The sequence below is a fragment of the Sphaerodactylus townsendi genome, linkage group LG07 (assembly GCF_021028975.2).
Source record: "Sphaerodactylus townsendi isolate TG3544 linkage group LG07, MPM_Stown_v2.3, whole genome shotgun sequence".
Classification (NCBI taxonomy): Eukaryota; Metazoa; Chordata; class Lepidosauria; order Squamata; family Sphaerodactylidae; genus Sphaerodactylus; species Sphaerodactylus townsendi.
Window position 1 is genome coordinate 18,958,903 of NC_059431.1, and position 18,877 is coordinate 18,977,779.

The 18,877-nt window shown below is 44.2% G+C and overlaps 1 protein-coding gene across 1 annotated transcript in view; it reads right to left on the reverse strand.

Moving 5' to 3' along the window:
* Window positions 1-18,877, reverse strand: part of CPLX4 (complexin 4) — a 29,439-nt gene that overhangs the window by 9,532 nt on the left and 1,030 nt on the right. The window contains exon 2 of the mRNA XM_048504479.1: window positions 7,866-7,953. Coding sequence (XP_048360436.1) covers window positions 7,866-7,953 — 88 coding nt within the window. The remainder of the gene's footprint in view (window positions 1-7,865; window positions 7,954-18,877) is intronic.

Here is an 18,877-nt window from a genome sequence, read left to right on the forward strand (position 1 = left end):
AGCAGCCGTTTTGTGTGGCTGTCTGGATTTGGGTCATGGCATGAAGAGGGGAAAGTTAATTCCTTGACCTGGACCTATGCCATTTCCCCAGTTGGAAACGTGTTTGTTTTATTTATTTAAAACCTGTCTATGATGCCTTTCCGCCCAAATCAGGGGCCCCAAGGCGATGGGCGCTAAAACGTTAAAAAGACTTTAAAATTCTCTCTCACATACATAATTTATAGAGCAATTCAATAAAACAGAACGTCAACCTAAAAAAAAAATAAGCACATCAAACACACAAAGGGCTATTAACAATTGTGAGAGAATGCTGAACAGAACAAAATGACTCTCTTGCAGATGACAATAGATGAATCTCCCGTGACAGGGAGTTCCAAAGTTTTAGACTTCCTTTCAGCTGCCTAAAACCGCCAAAAAGAAAACAAGGCAACTACGCAGCCTTTCTCAAGGCTCTGATCTAGACCATCTGCTCTACACCTCACTCACATAGTCCCTTGCATAGTCCCTTGCATAGGTGTCAAACTTGCGGCCCTCCAGATGCTATGGACTACAGTTCCCATCATCCCCTGCCAGCACAATGCAGAATTAAACCAACTGACCCTCACAAAATAAAATTTGAGATTTGTAAATAAAACAAAACATGAGTAGTCTTTTAAAATATGCCTTTAAAGCAAATAGAACCTGACTACTAGTTGGGACAATTTGCCCTTAAATAGGCACGTTTGTGAAGGAGTTCCATTGCAATGTTATTCCATCCTATGGGTTATCAAACTCATTTCCTAGGAACCGTCAACCAAGCCAACCCTTGTAAATGTGGAGTTCAGTCTCCATCAATACCTTATAAAGTCAGTTGGGAAACCACACAAGGACTTTATATCACACAAGCAAGAGGATTTTTAAACCTCCCCAGTACACCCCAGCTATTTTCTGTTTGCCATCACAACTATTATCAGCAGCATCATTATTGTAATTATTATAAATAATTTTATATGTTGCTCCTCCCTCCACCCCTTGTGGCCTTGGAGCAGCTTCCAACAATAAAACCATAAATAAACTCTCAATTTAAAACGTAAATAATGTAGAACAAAACCTGGATGTTGGCAGCAATATCCTTTTCGAGTTCAGTAACCCATAGGATGGAATAACAGCAAAATGGAAATAGGCGTGGGGGGCGGGGCAGAATGGAGGCAGATGGAACTATCTTAGCTGCCTCAACCATATTCCTGGTGGAACAGCTCTGTCTTACAGGCCATGCTAAGCTATGGTCATTTCCACACTCACCAGTTGCTGCGTGCTACTTGCGTCAAATAATGCGGGGCCCTGCCGCATTCCCCACTACCTCAGCGGCAGCCACGATTCTGCCACTCTCCTTCCTCCTCATTTCTGCTCCTGGATAGTCGAGCACCTTTTTGAAAACCCCGCGCCGAGCATGGGGGAGTGGGGAAGCCTGGGGGGTGACTCCAGATTTGATTTTCCCGCCACTGCTGGTGATAAGAGCCATCCGTCCAATTAGGACGCGCGCAGCCTGGGTTTTTATTTTTTTTAAATTTTAAATGCTTAAAATCCACGTCTGGACATGGAGACATTGATTCGTCCTTTTTACAATAAAAAAAAAAATCCCGCCCCAGCACAACGCAGCAGCCAATCAGGACAGCCCCTCAGCGGATCGTGGGGAGTCCTGCGTAGCTGCTACACGGCTGCCACATTCATTGGACCAAGGGGGCGGAGGCTGCGGTGGGGACCAGGAACCCGCGCTCAAAAGGTCCCACAGCAAAGGAAACCGCAGCTTATGACCTCCATTTTGTAAGTGGGGAAACGACCTATAACAGGTCCTTGCAGGGCTCGGATCTCATTGGACAGAGCATTCCACCAGATGGTTGCACCTCTGCTGTTTTTGCAACCTCAGACTGGCCAATGGAGCTGCTGTAGACTGCACTGTCAAAATCACGTTACTTACCTGCCTGCACATAAGTGTCACAGTGGAGCCAAACGTAGTTCCATGGGCCAGTTTGAGGGCATAAAAATGGGGGGGGGGGATTTTTCCCTGCATGCTGTGGTTGCAAACAGAAAAGACCCAGCATGTGTCTGGGAGGCACAGAACTCCCATTGCATGTGTGATATGAAGTCCTTGGGTTGCTCCTTGGGATGCCAGCCTCCAGGTGGGACCCGGGGATCCCCCACAATTACAGCTCATCTCCAGACAACAGAGATCAGGTGCTTTGGAGGTTGGATTCTATGGCACCGCACCCCACCCCACTGAGGTTCCTGTCCTCCCTAGACTCCATCCCTAAATCTCCAAGATCTTTCTAATCTGGATGTGGCAACCCTACAACCCCATCCCCCACCAGTGGCTAGGAATGACCTGGCAACCCTAGTTGTCCCGTCTCCAAAATACAAGGACTTCATAATGTGTGACTGGACCCTCAAAGCCTGGATAAAGGAACACCCAACCTTCTCAGCTCGCTGTTTGCACACTAAATTAGCAGTAAAGCATAGACCTTGAGAAACTGGTACATTTTTCTGAATCAAGGGCCCACAGAAGATGAAGCCGTACATCCATGTTCACTTCAGAGGCTGGAGACAGGTTGGATGCCCCTGCACTCCTCTACCAATCAGTCATGTGGACGTGTCCAGCTATGAGGGTGCGCAATCTCTGAAACCACATGTGACCATCCTGGTCTCTGACGTAGCACTGAGTTCCAGGGGAACAGTTTGACCTGTGAACGAGCCACTACAGGACTCATGGATGAAAACAACTTTTCAATGACAAATCTGCCCTGACAATCCTATTAATAGGATTACGGTTCATTAAGGACATGTTTTGTCATATCAGTCTGCCCCAAATACGCTGGAGCTTTAAGCTTTGCACCAGCAACATGGGGCCTCTTAACGGGTACAATCTTAAGGACATCTTCTGGTACCTATTTTAACCAGACAGCACTCTGTGTAGACCGTCCCAGATGTTTCTTTCTCCCCTTTGTCTCAAATCCTTCTACCAAGGAGCTGGAGTCAGTTGCTCAGTTGATCCTTTGTGTGTGTGTGTGTGTGTGTGTGTGTGTGTGTGTGTGTGTGTGTGTGTGTGTGTGTGTGTGTGTGTGTGTGTGTGTGAAGTGCCGCCAAGTTGCTGCTGACTCATGGCGATTTTATGAATCCATGTCCTCCAAAACATCCTCTCGTGAACAGCCTTGCTGAGGTCTTCCTAACTGATGATGCTTGACACGCTGCCACCACCACCACCACCGCCACCACCATCATCTAATTTTGTTTAATATCACAGCTGCCAGGTCTCTAGCTGGTTGTTGGCCTTTCATTCCAATTCAAGCCTCACCCACAGGCCTAGGAAGTTGCAGAAAATCCGTGTAGTAGTCTTTGTGCGGATCCCAGCAGGGATGTCTTCTGAATCTGACAGATGTTGATTTTGTTCATTTGAAGATTGTTCAAGTGCCACCTTAGTGTTTCCGCAATGGCACCCAGGATGCCGATTACCACTGGGATGACCTCAGCTGGTTTGTGCCATAGTCTCTGAATCTTGATTTTCAAAATGTGGCATTTAGTGACCTTCTCATGTTCTTTTTCAATGACCCTGCTGGCATCAGGTACTGCTATGTCGATGATGGTCCCTTTCCTGTCCTCGATCACTGTGATGTCCGGTGTACTATGTGCCAAAACTTTGTCCATTTCAATTAGAAAGTCCCACAAGATCTTAACCTTCTCATTTTCCATGACTTTCTCTGGACAATGTTTCCCCCAGTTTTTGTTGTATTTCTTACATACATTCCAGTGGATCATCTTGGCTACTGAATTGTGCCTTTGTATTTAGTCTGGGCGATCTTTTGCAGCAGCTGAAGACATGATCTACAGTTTCATTGGCTTCCTTGCACAATCTGCACTTTGCATCATCTGAGGATTTTTCGATTCTGGCCTTGATGGTATTTGTCCTAATGGCCTCCTCTCGAGCAGCTAAAATCAGTGATTTAGTTTCCTTTTTCTGAGTTTCAGTTGTTAACCACAGCCAGGTCTTTTCATTGTCCACTTTGTCCTTGATTCCCCTCTAGAAATTGGTCATACAATGCTTCGCTGTGCCAGCTTTCAGTCCTTGTTTTAATTGCATTTTCTGTACTCCTTGTTTGGTTCTCTGGGCTTTCACCACCACCACCGCCGTCGCCACCGCCACCACCACGACGTCACTTCTGACTTACGGTGATCCCTGGTGGCGTTTTCAAGGTAAGAGACATTCAGAGGTGGTTTGCCATTGCCTGTCCTCATGTCACCACCCTTATATTCATTGGAGGTCTCCCATCCAAACACTTGTCCAAATACTTAGCTTCTGAGATCTGATGAGATTAGACTGTCCAGAGATCTGGGCTATCCCGGTCAGGGATGCCACCATGATGCTCCCCACAAAATATTCCCCTCTTCTGTGACGGTAACAGTAGCAGGCTGAAGTCTGGTAAACCAGCATGGATTCCCATCCTCCTCGCTCATTGGCACCAGGGCTCTGTTTTAATGTGTCTGCATGCCATGCAGAAGGTCCCAGGTTCAATCCCTAGGATTGCCAGTTAAAAGGAGATCCTGGAAAGCTTTTGCCTGTCTGAGTAGATAATAATGGACCAAGTAAAAGGCAGCTCCATGTGTTCTTGTGGCCTCTATCCTGCCAGCATAACTTTCTTCCCTTCCAACCTGTATCCATCTAGAACAGGGGTCTGCAACCTGTGGCTCTCAAGATGGTCATGGTCTACAATTCCCATCAGCCCCTGCCATGACTGTTCATTGTAGTCCATGAACATCTGGAGAGCTACAGGTTGCAGACCTCTGATCTAGAAAAAGAAGAACAGTTTGGATTTATATCCCCCCTTTCTCTCCTGTAGGAGACTCAAAGGAGCTTACAATCTCCTTGCCCTTCCCTCCCCACAACAAACACCCTGTGAGGTGGGTGGGGCTGAGAGAGCTCCGAAAAGCTGTGACTTGCCCAAAGTCACCCACCTGGCATGTGTGGGAGCGCACAGGCTAACCTGAATTCCCCAGATAAGCCTCCACAGCTCAGGCGGCAGAGCGGGGAATCAAACCCGGTTCCTCCAGATTAGAACACACCTGCTCTTAACCACTACGCCACTGCTGCTCTACCTGCTTGCTCTCCTTTTACTAACTATTAATTGTCGCGTGACGTCTAAACCATTGGACAAAGTGCAATTTAAATAACCGTGATTAATTGTGTTGTTTGCAGGCAACCCGTATTACATTTATGATCCTAAGGAGTACTCAGAAACTGAATTTACCATAGAGCTGGCATATTAGTCTCCTGCAGTAGACTTTCGGGTCTGTTAACTGAACAACTGGAACTTCTGTGTTAGAACCGGTTCCAGTAAGTTCTGGTGAGCTGCTCTTCAAGACAAGAGCTCTTCTTGTCCTGTGTTGGGTGTTTAATTTCTCCATTATTCTCTTTCAATATATATTCTCTTTAAATCTATGGTTGCAGCTGAAATATGGCGACAAAAGTTTAACATAATCCCTCCCCATGCTCGAAGGGAAAAAAAAAACAGTTCCTAAATCAGAGGGGTGATTTTTTTTTTTGGCAAAGCAGACATTATAAGACTGGACAGCTCCTGGGAAAATTTCCCCCTTAACATTTCTGTAAGTTGAATCTTAATAAGGTGCTTGCCCATGGACCTCAGGTTAACTCTTTCCCCCCTGCTGTTCCCCAGACTCAGTGATGGTGACCCAAAGCAATTATGAATGAAGTTCCCTGGGGATTGTGTAATTGGTTACTTGAGGACCTTTTCCAATGTGTTGACCTCCCTGTGGATTGATAATTTCATTACTGCAGCTTAATTTATACGGAATCTATCAGGCTGCAGAGAAACTTCCGAACGTGTCACAGGGCGATCACTTCCGATAAATACCTAATGCAGCTTAAAAGAAAATAGAAAAGAAAACTGTTTTGGGGTGGTGGTGGATTTCAGTAGCTAACTACTAAGCTTTGTCTTACAAGAATACATTTACTGATTATAAAGCTTGATTTGTTGTTTACTGGAACCAGTTGCATTTTGACTTGATCTGATTAGTCATGAGGGCAGGAAACAAGGGGTACAAATACATATGTTATTATCTGCAAATTGAAGAAGAAGAAGAAGAAGAAGAAGAAGAAGAAGAAGAAGAAGAAGAAGAAGAAGAAGAAGAAGAAGAAGACGACGACGACGAAGATGAAGACAAAGACGGAGAAGAAGAGTTGGATTTATATCCCCCCCTTTCTCTCCTGGAAGGAGACTCAAAGGGGCTTACAATCTCCTTTCCCTCCCCCCCCCCAACAAACACCCTGTGAGGGGGGTGGGGCTGAGAAAGCCCCATAGAGCTGTGACTAGCCCAAGGTCACCCAACTGGCATGTGTTGGAGTGCACAAGCTAATCTAGTTCACCGGATAAGACTCCACAGTTTGTGGCCGAGTGGGGAATCAAATCCGGTTCCTCCGGATTAGAGAGCACCTGCTCTTAACCACTGCACCATGCTGGCTCTCTAGAGCTGTGCAGATATCCCTGTTTGCATGAGCACAGAATAAGCCCACAACAGGTTTGTATCGATGCAGAATGTCAACTCTGGTGCCTTATTGAAAAAATCACATACACATGAAGCCTCCTTATACAGCCTCAGGACACTGTTGTATTAAGATCTGTATTGTCTGCTCTGATGGACAGTGATTCTGCCAGACCTCTAGCAGAGAAAGGGCTTTCCCAGCACCAGCTACCTGATCACCAGCTACCTGAGCTCCCAAAGGTACCTGGAGGGCCACTGCGAGTAGCAGAGAGCTGGACTAGATGGACTCTGGTCTGATACAGCAGGCTCTTTCTAATGTTCTTATGTTCTTATTTTAACAAGAGATGCCAGGAACTGGACCTTGGACTTATTGGATGCAACACAGATGCTCTATCCCTGAGCGTCAGCCCCATTCAATGTTTCTAGCCCTCGTAAATTTTAAGATTAAACCCAAAGCAAGGATCAGCACTTGGAAAGACCAGCACCAAAGTCAGGTGTCAGAGGGATGTTGTCTATCCCCAGCTGTCAATCCAGAAGTCTAAAAAACGTGTGGCATCTACGAAAACTGAACTTGGTGAAAGGAAAGAGTCAGAGGTGTTTGGTGATGGGCAGCAGTGGCGGGGAGTGGGTGGGTGGCAGTCTTAGGCAGAACTCCTTGTTGAATCTCTGCTGGATAATAGTGATCTCCAACCTTGGTGTTCCCTGCAAGTTTGAATGCTTGCAAATCTGTGCGAGGGCAAACAGCACATCTTAGTAGTTTGGGCAACATCCGCTCAGGAAAAGGGGAGATGAGCAAGAAAGAGTGATTTCACCCCACCTCCTTTGCAGCTTCTGCACATGCAGAATAATGCACTTTCAATCCACTTTCAATGCACTTTGCAGGATAGCAAAATCCACTTGTGAAAATTGTCAAAGTGCATTATTCTGCATGTGCGGAATTGTGAAAGTGGATTGAAAGTGCATTATTCTGCTTGTGGGGAAGGGGCCGATTGAGCTGTTTTGTTGCCACCACCACCCCACTGATTTTACCCTTGTTGGGCAAAGAAGAGTTTGGCTTTATACCCCATCTTTCAATTAAATATCTCACCATTGAATTTTATATTCAGCATTTTAAAAATATTGTGCATTTCCCCTCCCTCCCAACACCCACTTTTCCTTCTCTTCTTTGGTTGGAAGTCCAGTTTTATATACAGAACAACTTAGCAGCGGAAGAACTGGGTGAAAACTTACACTGAAGTAAAATGTTGTGTTTAAATGTGCAGCAAGACACATTTAAGAGAAAGGACAAATCATAAATTGCGAAGCACACGCACAATTGTTATAATGTTTAACTTTACCTTGGGTAGTCGGTACTTGTCTCTCAAGTGAACCCTCATGACGGCTCTCCCCGCCTTTTTCTGTGCAAACGCAGCATCTCTCTCCATTCTGGAAACAGAAGTGAATGTTTCTTAATTAAATATCTTCCCTTCAGAGTGTTCCTTTATCGTGCTTGGTAGCCTGGGATGCAGAGTGGGGTATTTATTTTAATACATTCATATACTCAGCCCCTCTCCCCCAATAGAGGTCCCAAAGGATCTTACAACACCATTTCTCCTTGTCTTCTATTGTGTTCTCACAACAATAACACTGGGAGGTAGTTTAAGCTGAGAGTGACTGGCCAAAGCTTATCCAGCAGAGTGTTCTATGCAGTGGTGGGATCCAAAAATTTTAGTAAGAGGTTCCTATGGTGGTGGGATTCAAACTGTGGCGTAGCGCCAATGGGGCTGGGCGGGGCATGACAGGGGCATGGCTGGGCATTCCGGGGGCAGGGCATCCCTGGGTGGGGCTGTGGCAAGGATGCAGCCACTGCGCCGGTCCTTGGGCGGGAAATGAATGCACGCAGGCGCAGGCTGCCACGCACGCCGGTGCACCTCCTGCTAGACTGCTTCAAGTTCTGCACGCTACTCCTGAGAGGAGGGGCGTAACTAAGGCAAAAATCACATGGCAAAATCACCAATTAGTAACCCCCTCTCAGCACACACAAATAATTAGTAACCTAATCTCGGGAACCTGTGAGAATCTGCTGTATTCCACCTCTGGTTCTATGGAAGAGTCAGGATTTGAACCTGGGTGTTTTAGATCCAAGAGTTACCGTATATACTCGCCTGTAAGTCGACCCAAATGTAAGTCGAGGAACCTAATTTTACCACAAAAAACTGGGAAAACTTATTGACTCGAGCATAAGACTAGGGTGGGAAATGCAGCAGCTACTGGTAAATTTCAAAAATAAAAATAGATACCAATGAAAAATGTTTTTGAATATTTATTTCAAAGAAAAACAGTATGGTATCAACAATAACTTTAAAAGTTCTGAAGTGGAATATAGAACTCTCACAGACAGCATCTCTTCAGAGTTTCATAGGGAAGATGCTCAACAAGATGCTTGCGAGGTGATGGCAGCTGCTGCCCCAAAGCAAGTCTTTTTTGCAGGTCTGCAAGCTCAGCTGTTCACTCGCGTATAAGTCGAGGGGGCTTTGTTCAGCACAAAAAGTGTGCCGAAAAAGTAGACAGAGGCCCCTTCCGCACATGCAGAGTAATGCACTTTCAATCCACTTTCAATGCACTTTGCAGCTGGAATTTACTGTGCAGAATAGCAAAATCCATTTTCAAACAGTTCTGTAAGTGGATTGAAAGTGCATTATTCTGCATGTGCGGAAGAAGAAGAAGAGTTTGGATTTATATCCCCCCTTTCTCTCCTGCAGGAGACTCAAAGGGGCTTACAATCTCCTTGCCCTTCCCCCCTCACAACAAACACCCTGTGAGGTAGGTGGGGCTGAGAGAGCTCCAAAGAACTGTGACTAGCCCAAGGTCACCCAGCTGGCGTGTGTGGGAGTGTACAGGCTAATCTGAATTCCCCAAATAAGCCTCCACAGCTCAGGCGGCAGAGCTGGGAATCAAACCCAGTTCCTCCAGATTAGATACACATGCTCTTAACCTCCTACGCCAGTATATAAGGTCAGTACCTAAAAGGTCAAATAACTGTTTAAAGGGCCACTAAATATAAAACTGCTAAATATCAAAAACACATATTAATCAAATGTGCAGATGATACCAAATTAGGACGGGTAGCTGATACCCTGGAGGACAGGGACAGGATTCAAAATGACCTGACAGATTAGAGAGCTGGGCCAAAACTAACAAAATGAATTTCAACAGAGATAAATGTAAGATTCTGCACTTAGGCAGAAAGAATGAAATGCACAGGTGTAGGATGGGTGACACCTGGCTTGACAACACCACATACACAACACAACACAAGCCTTTATTGGCATAAAATAAACATACAAAATCAGCATACAAAATTTGCCCATTATTGCTCACAATTATAGACACTGGTACTAAAATACTAAATACTAAAATATATACATGGTCCTTCTGTAACTATAGGACATTCCTTCAGCTACGTTAACTCACTTAAACGTCATCGGATACTGACAGAAGCTAGAAAAATTACTGCTGGCTATATATGGTCATAATACATAGACATTGGTTGGTATTCATCTAGACTTACGTCTATTATTGTTAGCAGAAATTTTGCTACATTCTCACACACTGTGGGATCCATGTTGTTCAAAAGCATAGGTATCTTAAGAGCATCAGTTAGATTGTTATACAGAAATGGGATAAGTGCAGATTGTGACATTCTGATTTTTGCAAACCTTACACAATGAAAGAGGGTATGATCGAGTGTCTCCACCTGACCCATATTGCATGGACATAGCCTCCTCTGTTTATCAATTTGTTGATATCTGCCATAGAGCAGCATAGAGGGCATTAGATTGAATCTGGCCAGTGTTAAAGCTCTTCTTAATTTAGGGTTGGTGATCCACTGTAAATAATTGGCCATGTGTCCTTGTTCAATTGGAATAAGCAGGGTCAGGGAACACGTTTTCCTCGCAGCTGTTATCATATCCCGATACTCTTGTTCTAATAGCTTAGTTTTCAAGCAGCTATATGCTTCTGATAGGGAAAGAGGGACTAACGACTCTAATGAAAAGCCAAGAGTGTTGATTTTTCCCTCAACTAGTTTCAACCACCTAGAATTTGCATAGTCGGAAAGCATGAGGTGTAACAAACTGGAGTGATCCTGCAAATAGTGGATACGTAGCCAGTACCTGACAGTTCTCAGCCAGGCCATGAAGTGGCATATGATATTTGCCCGAGTTCTAAACATATGGATGCATATAAAGAACATTTTAGTAATCCAATAATTTTTTGGAAGAAGCGTGACTGGGCTGTGTTTATATTTTTGTTTATAGCTCCGATCCAAATAGGTGCTCCATAGAGGAGCTGAGAGCCGCATTTAGCATTGAACACCTTCAATGCGGATGGTATATACTGGTGGCCCACAGTGAAAAAGAAACGCTGAATTGCTAGGGCACTGTTGTTAGCTGCAGCGAGTGCTAATTTCCTATGTACTGCCCAATTAAGGTTGCTGGTAAGAGTTATGCCCAAATATTTGAACTGGTTAACTTGTTCTATGGGTCTGTTATTGATGGTCCATGTATGACTAGGGGGTCTTCTAGCGAAGACCAATATTTTGGTTTTTTTTCATAGTTAATTACCAGTTAGGATTTCCTCTTACAATATTCAGCACAGCAATTTAAGAGACGAGTGAGACCAACTTTAGTGTGGGAAAGAAGAACAGTGTCGTCAGCATACAGTAACGCGGAGCACGTGTTTAGTGCTTGGATTTGGGAACATGCCCATTGGCCTTCTGGAGGGTTGGCACTAGATCACTAAGGAATATATTGAACAAAGTGGGGGCCAATGTACAGCCTTGTTTGACCCCTCTGGTTGTGATGATATTTTCTGTGAGCGGTCCTTTTGTTGCGGCTCTTATTCTGCAGCTAGTGCAAGTGTGTAGCTGTTTTATAAGAAACAGTAGTCTGGGGTCCATGTGTAACGCCGTCAATTTTCTCCACAGTAGGGCTCTAGATATGGAGTCAAATGCCCCTTTTAAATCCAGGAAGGCTGCAAACAGTTTACGGTTATTATGAGTTATACTTTTGTTAGCTAAGTGTGCTAAAACTGTTACATGATCCAGTGTTGATTTATTTTTAGTGAATCCAATTTGCTCCGGTCCTATTACTTCTGCTTGCTTGACCCAATCTTCCACTCTCCTAAGGAGTAGTTTTGCATATAGTTTGCCAATTACAGATAATAGGCTTATAGGGCGATAGTTTGAAGGATTAGTAAAATCACCCTTTTTGTAGATTGGGACAACTATAGACGCCAGCCACATCTTTGGGATGCGGCCCGTGTTATTTACACAGGTGTAGGATGGGTGACACCTGGCTTGACAACACCACATGCGAAAGGGACCTGGGTGCCTTAGTAGACCACAAACTGAACATGGGTCAGCAGTGTGATATGGCAGCCAAGAAAGCCAATGCAATTCTGGAATGCATCAATAAAAGTATTGTGTCAAGATTGAGGGAAGTAATGGTACCACTCTCCTCTGCATTGGTCAGACCACCCCTTGAGTACTGTATTCAGTTCTGGGCACTGCAATTTATGAAGGATATTGACAAGCTGGAACGTGTCCAGAGGAGGGCAACCAAAATGGTAAAGGTCTGGAATCCCTGCCCTACAAAGAGAGACTTAGGGATCTGGGGATGTTTAGTTTGGTGAAAAGAAGGTTAAGAGGTGACATGTTAGCTATATTTAAATATTTGAAGGGATTCCATGTTGAAGAGGGAGCAAGCTTGTTTTCTGCTGCCTCAGAGGCTAGGACACGGAGTAATGGGTTCAAGGTGCAGGAAAAGAGATTCCACCTAAACATTAGGAAGAACTTTCTGACTGCCGGGCTGTTCAACAGTGGCATTCACTGCCTCAGAGAGTAGTGGAGTCTCCTTCTTTGAAGGTTTTTAAGCAGAGGCTGGATGAGAACATATGTCGGGAGTGCTTTGATTGCGCGTTCCCGCATGGCAAGGGGTTGAACTTGATGGCTCTTGTGGTCTCTTCCAAGTGTATGATTCTATGATTCTTCTATTGCAAATTAAAATAATCCACACTTGTAAAAAGGCCCATAATAGCCTACCTTACGCACTGTACCACAATTACAATACACAGAAGGGTCCCATGGGGCACTTTTTTGACCCTTAAGAACAGACTTTTGCATGAGAAGCAGATGTTGTTAATGCTTAGCCATGGCCCCCAGGCTAAAACATATAATGATTTTCCATTAGGATCTTATTCATTGGCTGTAGACTAAAATAATCTCCTACAACTGAGGCATAAGATTTTGCCCTAGCAGAATTGGGCATGATTGGTACTCTGCATTATACTCTTGAAGAGGACATGACTTTGTGTGGAAGACCTTAGTGCCTGTTTAAATAAATCTTTCAACAATTGACTTCAGTCATTACAAAAAGAGTAATAATTTCAATTTGTAGTGTATTACTTTTAAAAATAATCTTTTATTTTCTCAATGTACTTGACAGACACAAAAAGAAACATAAAAGGCAAAGAAAAAGAAGAAACAACCAACCAATCAAAAAAAAGATGGTACTGCTACCCAAGAACTGTATGAATATAAACTCTAACACTTTGGATCTCAAGATTAAAAAAAATGATCTCATTAGAGAGAATATGTTACTGTCTTTCTTTTGACCACTGAGGAAGCCCAGTTGGCCTAAACACATCTGTTTTTAAGGGTCAATAAGTGTCCCATAAGACCCTTCTGTATATTGTAATTGTGGTATTGTGTACATAAGGTAGGCTATTGCAGGGGGTTGGACTTGATGGCCCTTGGAGTCTCTTCCAACTCTCTGATTCTCTGATTCTATTATAGCCTTTTACAAGTGGAGACTATTTTAATTTGTAATAAATACATATGTGTTTTTGACACTTGGCAATTTTATATTTAGTGGCCCCTTAGACAATATCTTGGCCTTTTGGGTACTTTAATTGTAGTTTTGTAGGGTTAAGTTTGTTCTCCTTTTTTGTTTGTGTTTTGTCACAAGTTCAGTGCTGTAGCCACTGTACCTTGTTGGCAAATGTACGTTGTGAAGGATGTCAAATCACACACCATGGGAAATTTTTTTACTACAGATACAAATAAATGGTCAGATATGTGTCTTCCCTGGTTGAGAACCATAGCACTCTCCTTCATTCACTGAGTCTCCTCCTCTCATCCCCTTGAAGTTTTTATCCAGCCACAACATTAAGGGCACCATAGCATTATAGTGGTGAGCTTTAAATGGGGATCGATTTTAATAATAGGAATGTTGAATGTAATCAGTTCTGATCTCTTGTAATTGATTATAGTTGTCTTGTTGAAAGCTGCCGGGGAGGGCAGGATACAAATGGAATAAAACACATAAAATTTTGCAGTTAGATAACCCTATTACAGAGTGTTTCTAACACATTGCACTGCACAGATTTGATTAGTGTCCCCACCCCGTGCAACAGTCAGCTGCTACGTGCAAGGTTTCCTCAATTCCTGCACGTAGGTTGCCTAGTTTTGATCAGGATTACGCCACATGCAGGGGGTCCAGCATCCTCCTTTATGCCATTTCCCCCACCTTAAACTGTCTGAGGCAGGGTGCTATTTGACCTGCAGGAAAATCATCCTGCATTGTAGCCAGTGGTGGGATCCAAAAATTTTAGTAACAGGTTCCCATGGTGGTGGGATTCAAACAGTGGCGTAGCGCCAATGGGGCTGGGCGGGGCACAACAGGGGCGTGGCCGAGCATTCCGGGGGCGGGGCATTCATAATTTCTCTGTTACTGTAAAAAAAAAAGTTCCTAATTTCCAGCTGGTATCTTTCTGTCCATAATTTAAACTCATTATAGCAAGCCCTATCATCTACTGCCAACAGAAACAACTACTTCTCCTCTAATTGACTGCCTGTCAAATACTTAATACTTTCCAATACTTAATTTTGTTTCTAGAAATCAAAAGAAGGATACTTTCCTTAAACAAGGAACTTTACCATATTTCTAAAACATGTTTTGAAAACAGCCCAACAGGGAGAATTATCCCGTTTTCTACCTTCGCTAACCAGCCACATAGGAAACAACAGGACTTTATGGTTTTTGGACCTAATGGAATTTCTAACAGAAAAGAAGACCCAATTAGTAACCCCCTCTCGGCACACACAAATAATTAGTAACCCACTCTTGGGAACTGGTGAGAACCTGCTGGATCCCACCTCTGATTGTAGCATTGTAGCATTCTGTGACTAAGCACAAAAGCACCTGCTTCTCCTGAAAAGGGCCTCAGGTTCAACCCCCTAGTATATTTATTTATTTGTTTATTTTTATATTCCTACCCCACCTATCCAGGGCTCAGGATGGCGCACGGCACGATAAAAGACACAAAAGTTAAAACAGCAATAAATAACAACTCTAAAATGCAATAAAACCAAACATAACAGATAAAAAATGGTGACTTCAACCCCATTTCCCCCACGGGAAGCTAATGATGACAGCTGTTAACTCAGCTGGCCTCCTGAAAAAGCCCAGCAGAGCAGCTCCGTCTTACAGGCCTTGTGGAAGTGATCCAAATCTCACAAGACCCTGATGTCACCTAGGAGCTCATTCCACCAGGTTGGGGCCAGGACAGAGTAGGTCCTGGCCCTCATGAAGGCCAGCTGGATGTCCTTCAGGCCAGGGATCACTAATAGGTTTTCCTCCGATGACCAGAGGATCCTAACTGGGCAATATCTAGTTAAAAGGTTCAGATAGTGGTGTAAAAGATCTCTTCCTGAGACCCTGGTGAACTGCTGCCAGTCCAAGAAGACAATACGGACCTCAAAGGACCAATGGTTTGATTCAGTATATAGTTCCTTCCTATATGTGTCCTATTACAGGTCAAGAAAACCAGGCAGGGGGACACACTGAAGCTCTTCTCCATGGGTAAGAACAGGGGTCTTCAAACTATGGCCCTCCAGATGTTCACAGACTACAATTCCCATCAGCCTCTGCCAGCATGGCCAAGTGGTAGGGCTCATGGGAATCGTAGTCTATGAACATCTGGAGGGCCATAGTTTGAAGACCCCTGGGTAAGAAGAAGAGTCTAGATTTACACCCCGCTTTTCTCAAACCGCAAGGAGTCTCAAAATGGCATACAAACTCCTCCCCTTCTTCTCCCCACAACAGATGCCTTGTGAAGTGGGTGGGGCTGGGAGAGTTCCAAAGAACTGTGACTAGCCCAAAGTGACATGGCAGGCTTCATGTGTAGGAGTGGGGGAACAAGCCTGGTTCATCTGGTTAGAGTTCACATGGAGTGAGTGGGGAATCAAATCCTGTTCTCCAGATTAGAGTCCGCCACTCTTAATCACCACGCCATGCTGGCTCTTGCTTCAAATTTGGCCAGCATGTCAAACCTGCCAACCTGTCCAACCAGACACTCCACACACAGGAACTGAATAGAACCTGCAACTCGAGTCTGACCAGACGCAACCTGTGTGTTTTGTAATGTGTGGATATAGCCATTGCACCGCCCAACTGCCTGGCAGATGATTGGGCAAAGAGATCTGTAAATGGCAGAGGATATTCTTATGCCATAACCTGTGGATCAAGATGAAAGAACTCTTGAGAGACCTTCAGGCAAGAGGGAATCCTTCTACTTTCCATTTTCTTCAATCCCTCTTCTTTGGCAACTGAGCCCATAATCTACTAGTGGTTCCTGGCCCCTCGGTGATGCGGCTGGCCTCAACGCGGGCCAGGGCCTTTACAGCTCTGGCCCCGGCCTGGTGGAACGCTCTCCCTCCAACTGTCCGGGCCCTGCAGGACCTTGGTGAGTTCCACAGGGCCTGTAAGACGGAGCTTTTCCGCCGGGCCTTTAGAGGAACCGGCCGCTGATGGTGCCCCCCCTTCCTTTGGCCCCTGACATCCGGGCCGCCTGTCATCCAACGAGACTCGCCATCCCTCCCTTTTGGGGAGAGGATTTTGAACATAGAACGCTGGACGCCACTCATATTTTTATTGGTATCTATTGCATATTTTTATTGGTATCTATTGCATATTTATTAGAGTTAGTTTTCATTGTTTTATTGCTGCTTTTAAATGTTTTAGCTATCCTATATTGTATTATATCTATATGTTGTACACCGCCTGGAGCCCCTCGGGGATAGGGCAGTATAAAAGCCTAAGAAATAAATAAATAAATAATCAAATCTGGATTGTGCACAAAAATCCCCCATTAATCCTGCAGGTAATGGGTCCTGGCATTGAAGAGATGCCAGAATTGCTACATTCCTGCCTCCAGCTGTTGCTTTCACGCGGTCAGGGAAGAGGAGACAGGAGGATCTACCCATAGAGCATAAAGTGGTAGAGTCCTCTGACAGTTGAATGGACTGATCCACTTCAGCTTCAGTGGAGTGACTGCATTTTGAATGCTTTTCTCTGTCTGTCTTTTAAAACGCTCGGTGTAGAAAATAAGCCCAAGGTAAAAGGGGGCTGGGTAAGATCATGTCTTCGTGATGTGTGGATTTTCCATCGGCATGTACATTTGAAGGCTGATCTCTCTGAACATAATGGAAGATTCAAAAATACGATTCTCCACCAGCAGTCTGAAGTGGTATACCTCATTTTATTACATGGGGATTCCTGTACTTCATTCTGCAGTATTTGTAAGTCTAGCTGTGGAGCACCTTTCTGAGGACAGTAATCCTCCCACAGAATGCTATCCCATAATGCAACCTAATGACCCTGCTTCTTGCCAAGGTGAATAAGAGCATTTCCACTTGCCTCTAATGAAGCTGGAGGGTTATTTTTTTTGTGGGGGGAGGGGAAGGTTTAAAGAATAGGAACCAACGTTTGGGGTCTCTCTCACACATTCTCCCCTTTGCCATAATTCCTTCAGGATCAGGTAGTTCGTTCACTACAGTGACCTGAGGCACAAAGATTGACCCACGAGCATAGAATCAACACAGGCATTTTCATTTGAAGATGCAAGGTGGTGTTATTGCTTCTACAAACAGCTCACATGAGTAGTATGTGGTTGTGTGTTGCACAAAGGCTGTCTTTCTCGTTGACAAAGGCACCAACCTGTCAATTACAGAGGTGTGCAAATGGCCAATGAGCAGGAGAGAGAGAACTGGTGGTTATAATACAGTTCAGGCTAACAGGAAAACATGGGGGTCACCCAGGGTTTAATCTGGCCCAAGCCAGTGATTCACTATGTCACCTTTGACAAGTCTTCCAACCTCTGTGCATCTCAGACTGTTCAGCTGTAAAAATGAGTTGGGGGGGGGCGGGGCGGCGAGGAGGAACGTTACATCAAATTCCCTTGATGAAAGTCTCCCATTTACCTAATTGCTGTGCCCTTCCCCATATGTTATCACGCATATACATTTTAATATTGATCTGTAACAGAATGCCATTCTGTCTTCTGCTGAGATAGGCAACTGAGCATTTAATGCAGCTTGGCTGAAAAACCATGACTTGTTCAGTGGAAGGTTTCTGCTGGTTCCCAGAATTTTTGAGGTGGAGGAGTTCAATTTTTATTTGTTTTCTAGATACTTGTTTCCTAAACTTGGGGGGGAAAAAACTCCGAAGTAGTACAAATTGCTGGATTTGTTGCATTTAAGATCCATATGTTTAGAGAGCTGCATTGTGGAACCGTTTCTAAACATAGCTCTGTTCCACCTTAAATTCCATATGTAATTAACCTTTCACCCATAATCATCTTAGATGTGGAGGATTTAGACAACCATTATGTAATTGATCATTAGGGAAATGATGCACCGGAGATTTGAAATTTCAGTTGTCGCTTTTGCTGTAATTGTGGTCGGTTTAATGCTTATACAATTCAAACCATTTATTTTGCTTAGAAATCCTGCAGGTAGATTAATAATATAAGTGACACAAATGTACTGAAATCAACACATATACATGCATGCATTATGTTTAACCACCACTTCCTCCTTAATTCCTTTTGAACATTTTAACCGCTTGCATTTTTTAGAACAAAAACAATGTCATTGAAGTAAAACTAAAAGAAGCTGCCCAGCCAATGCACACAGAAGAACATGTTCAATTAACAGTGAGATTCTAGGTAGAGTTACTCCTCTGTCCATTGGGGACAATGAACTGTGAAGAGGATCGCTCTGTTTAAGTTTGCAGTACAAGTTATGATTGAGGAGAAGGTAAGGGTGAAATAGAAAAAAAATTAATATTATAACAGTAGTTCCACAATCTGGAATATATTCCAACTGGGGTGTTGTGTGGTGTCCTCTGAAGATGCCAGCCACAGATGCAGGCGAAACGTCAGGAGAAAATGCTACTAGAACATGGCCATACAGCCCGGACACCACACAACACCCCAGTGTTTCTGGCCATGAAAGCCTTCGACAATA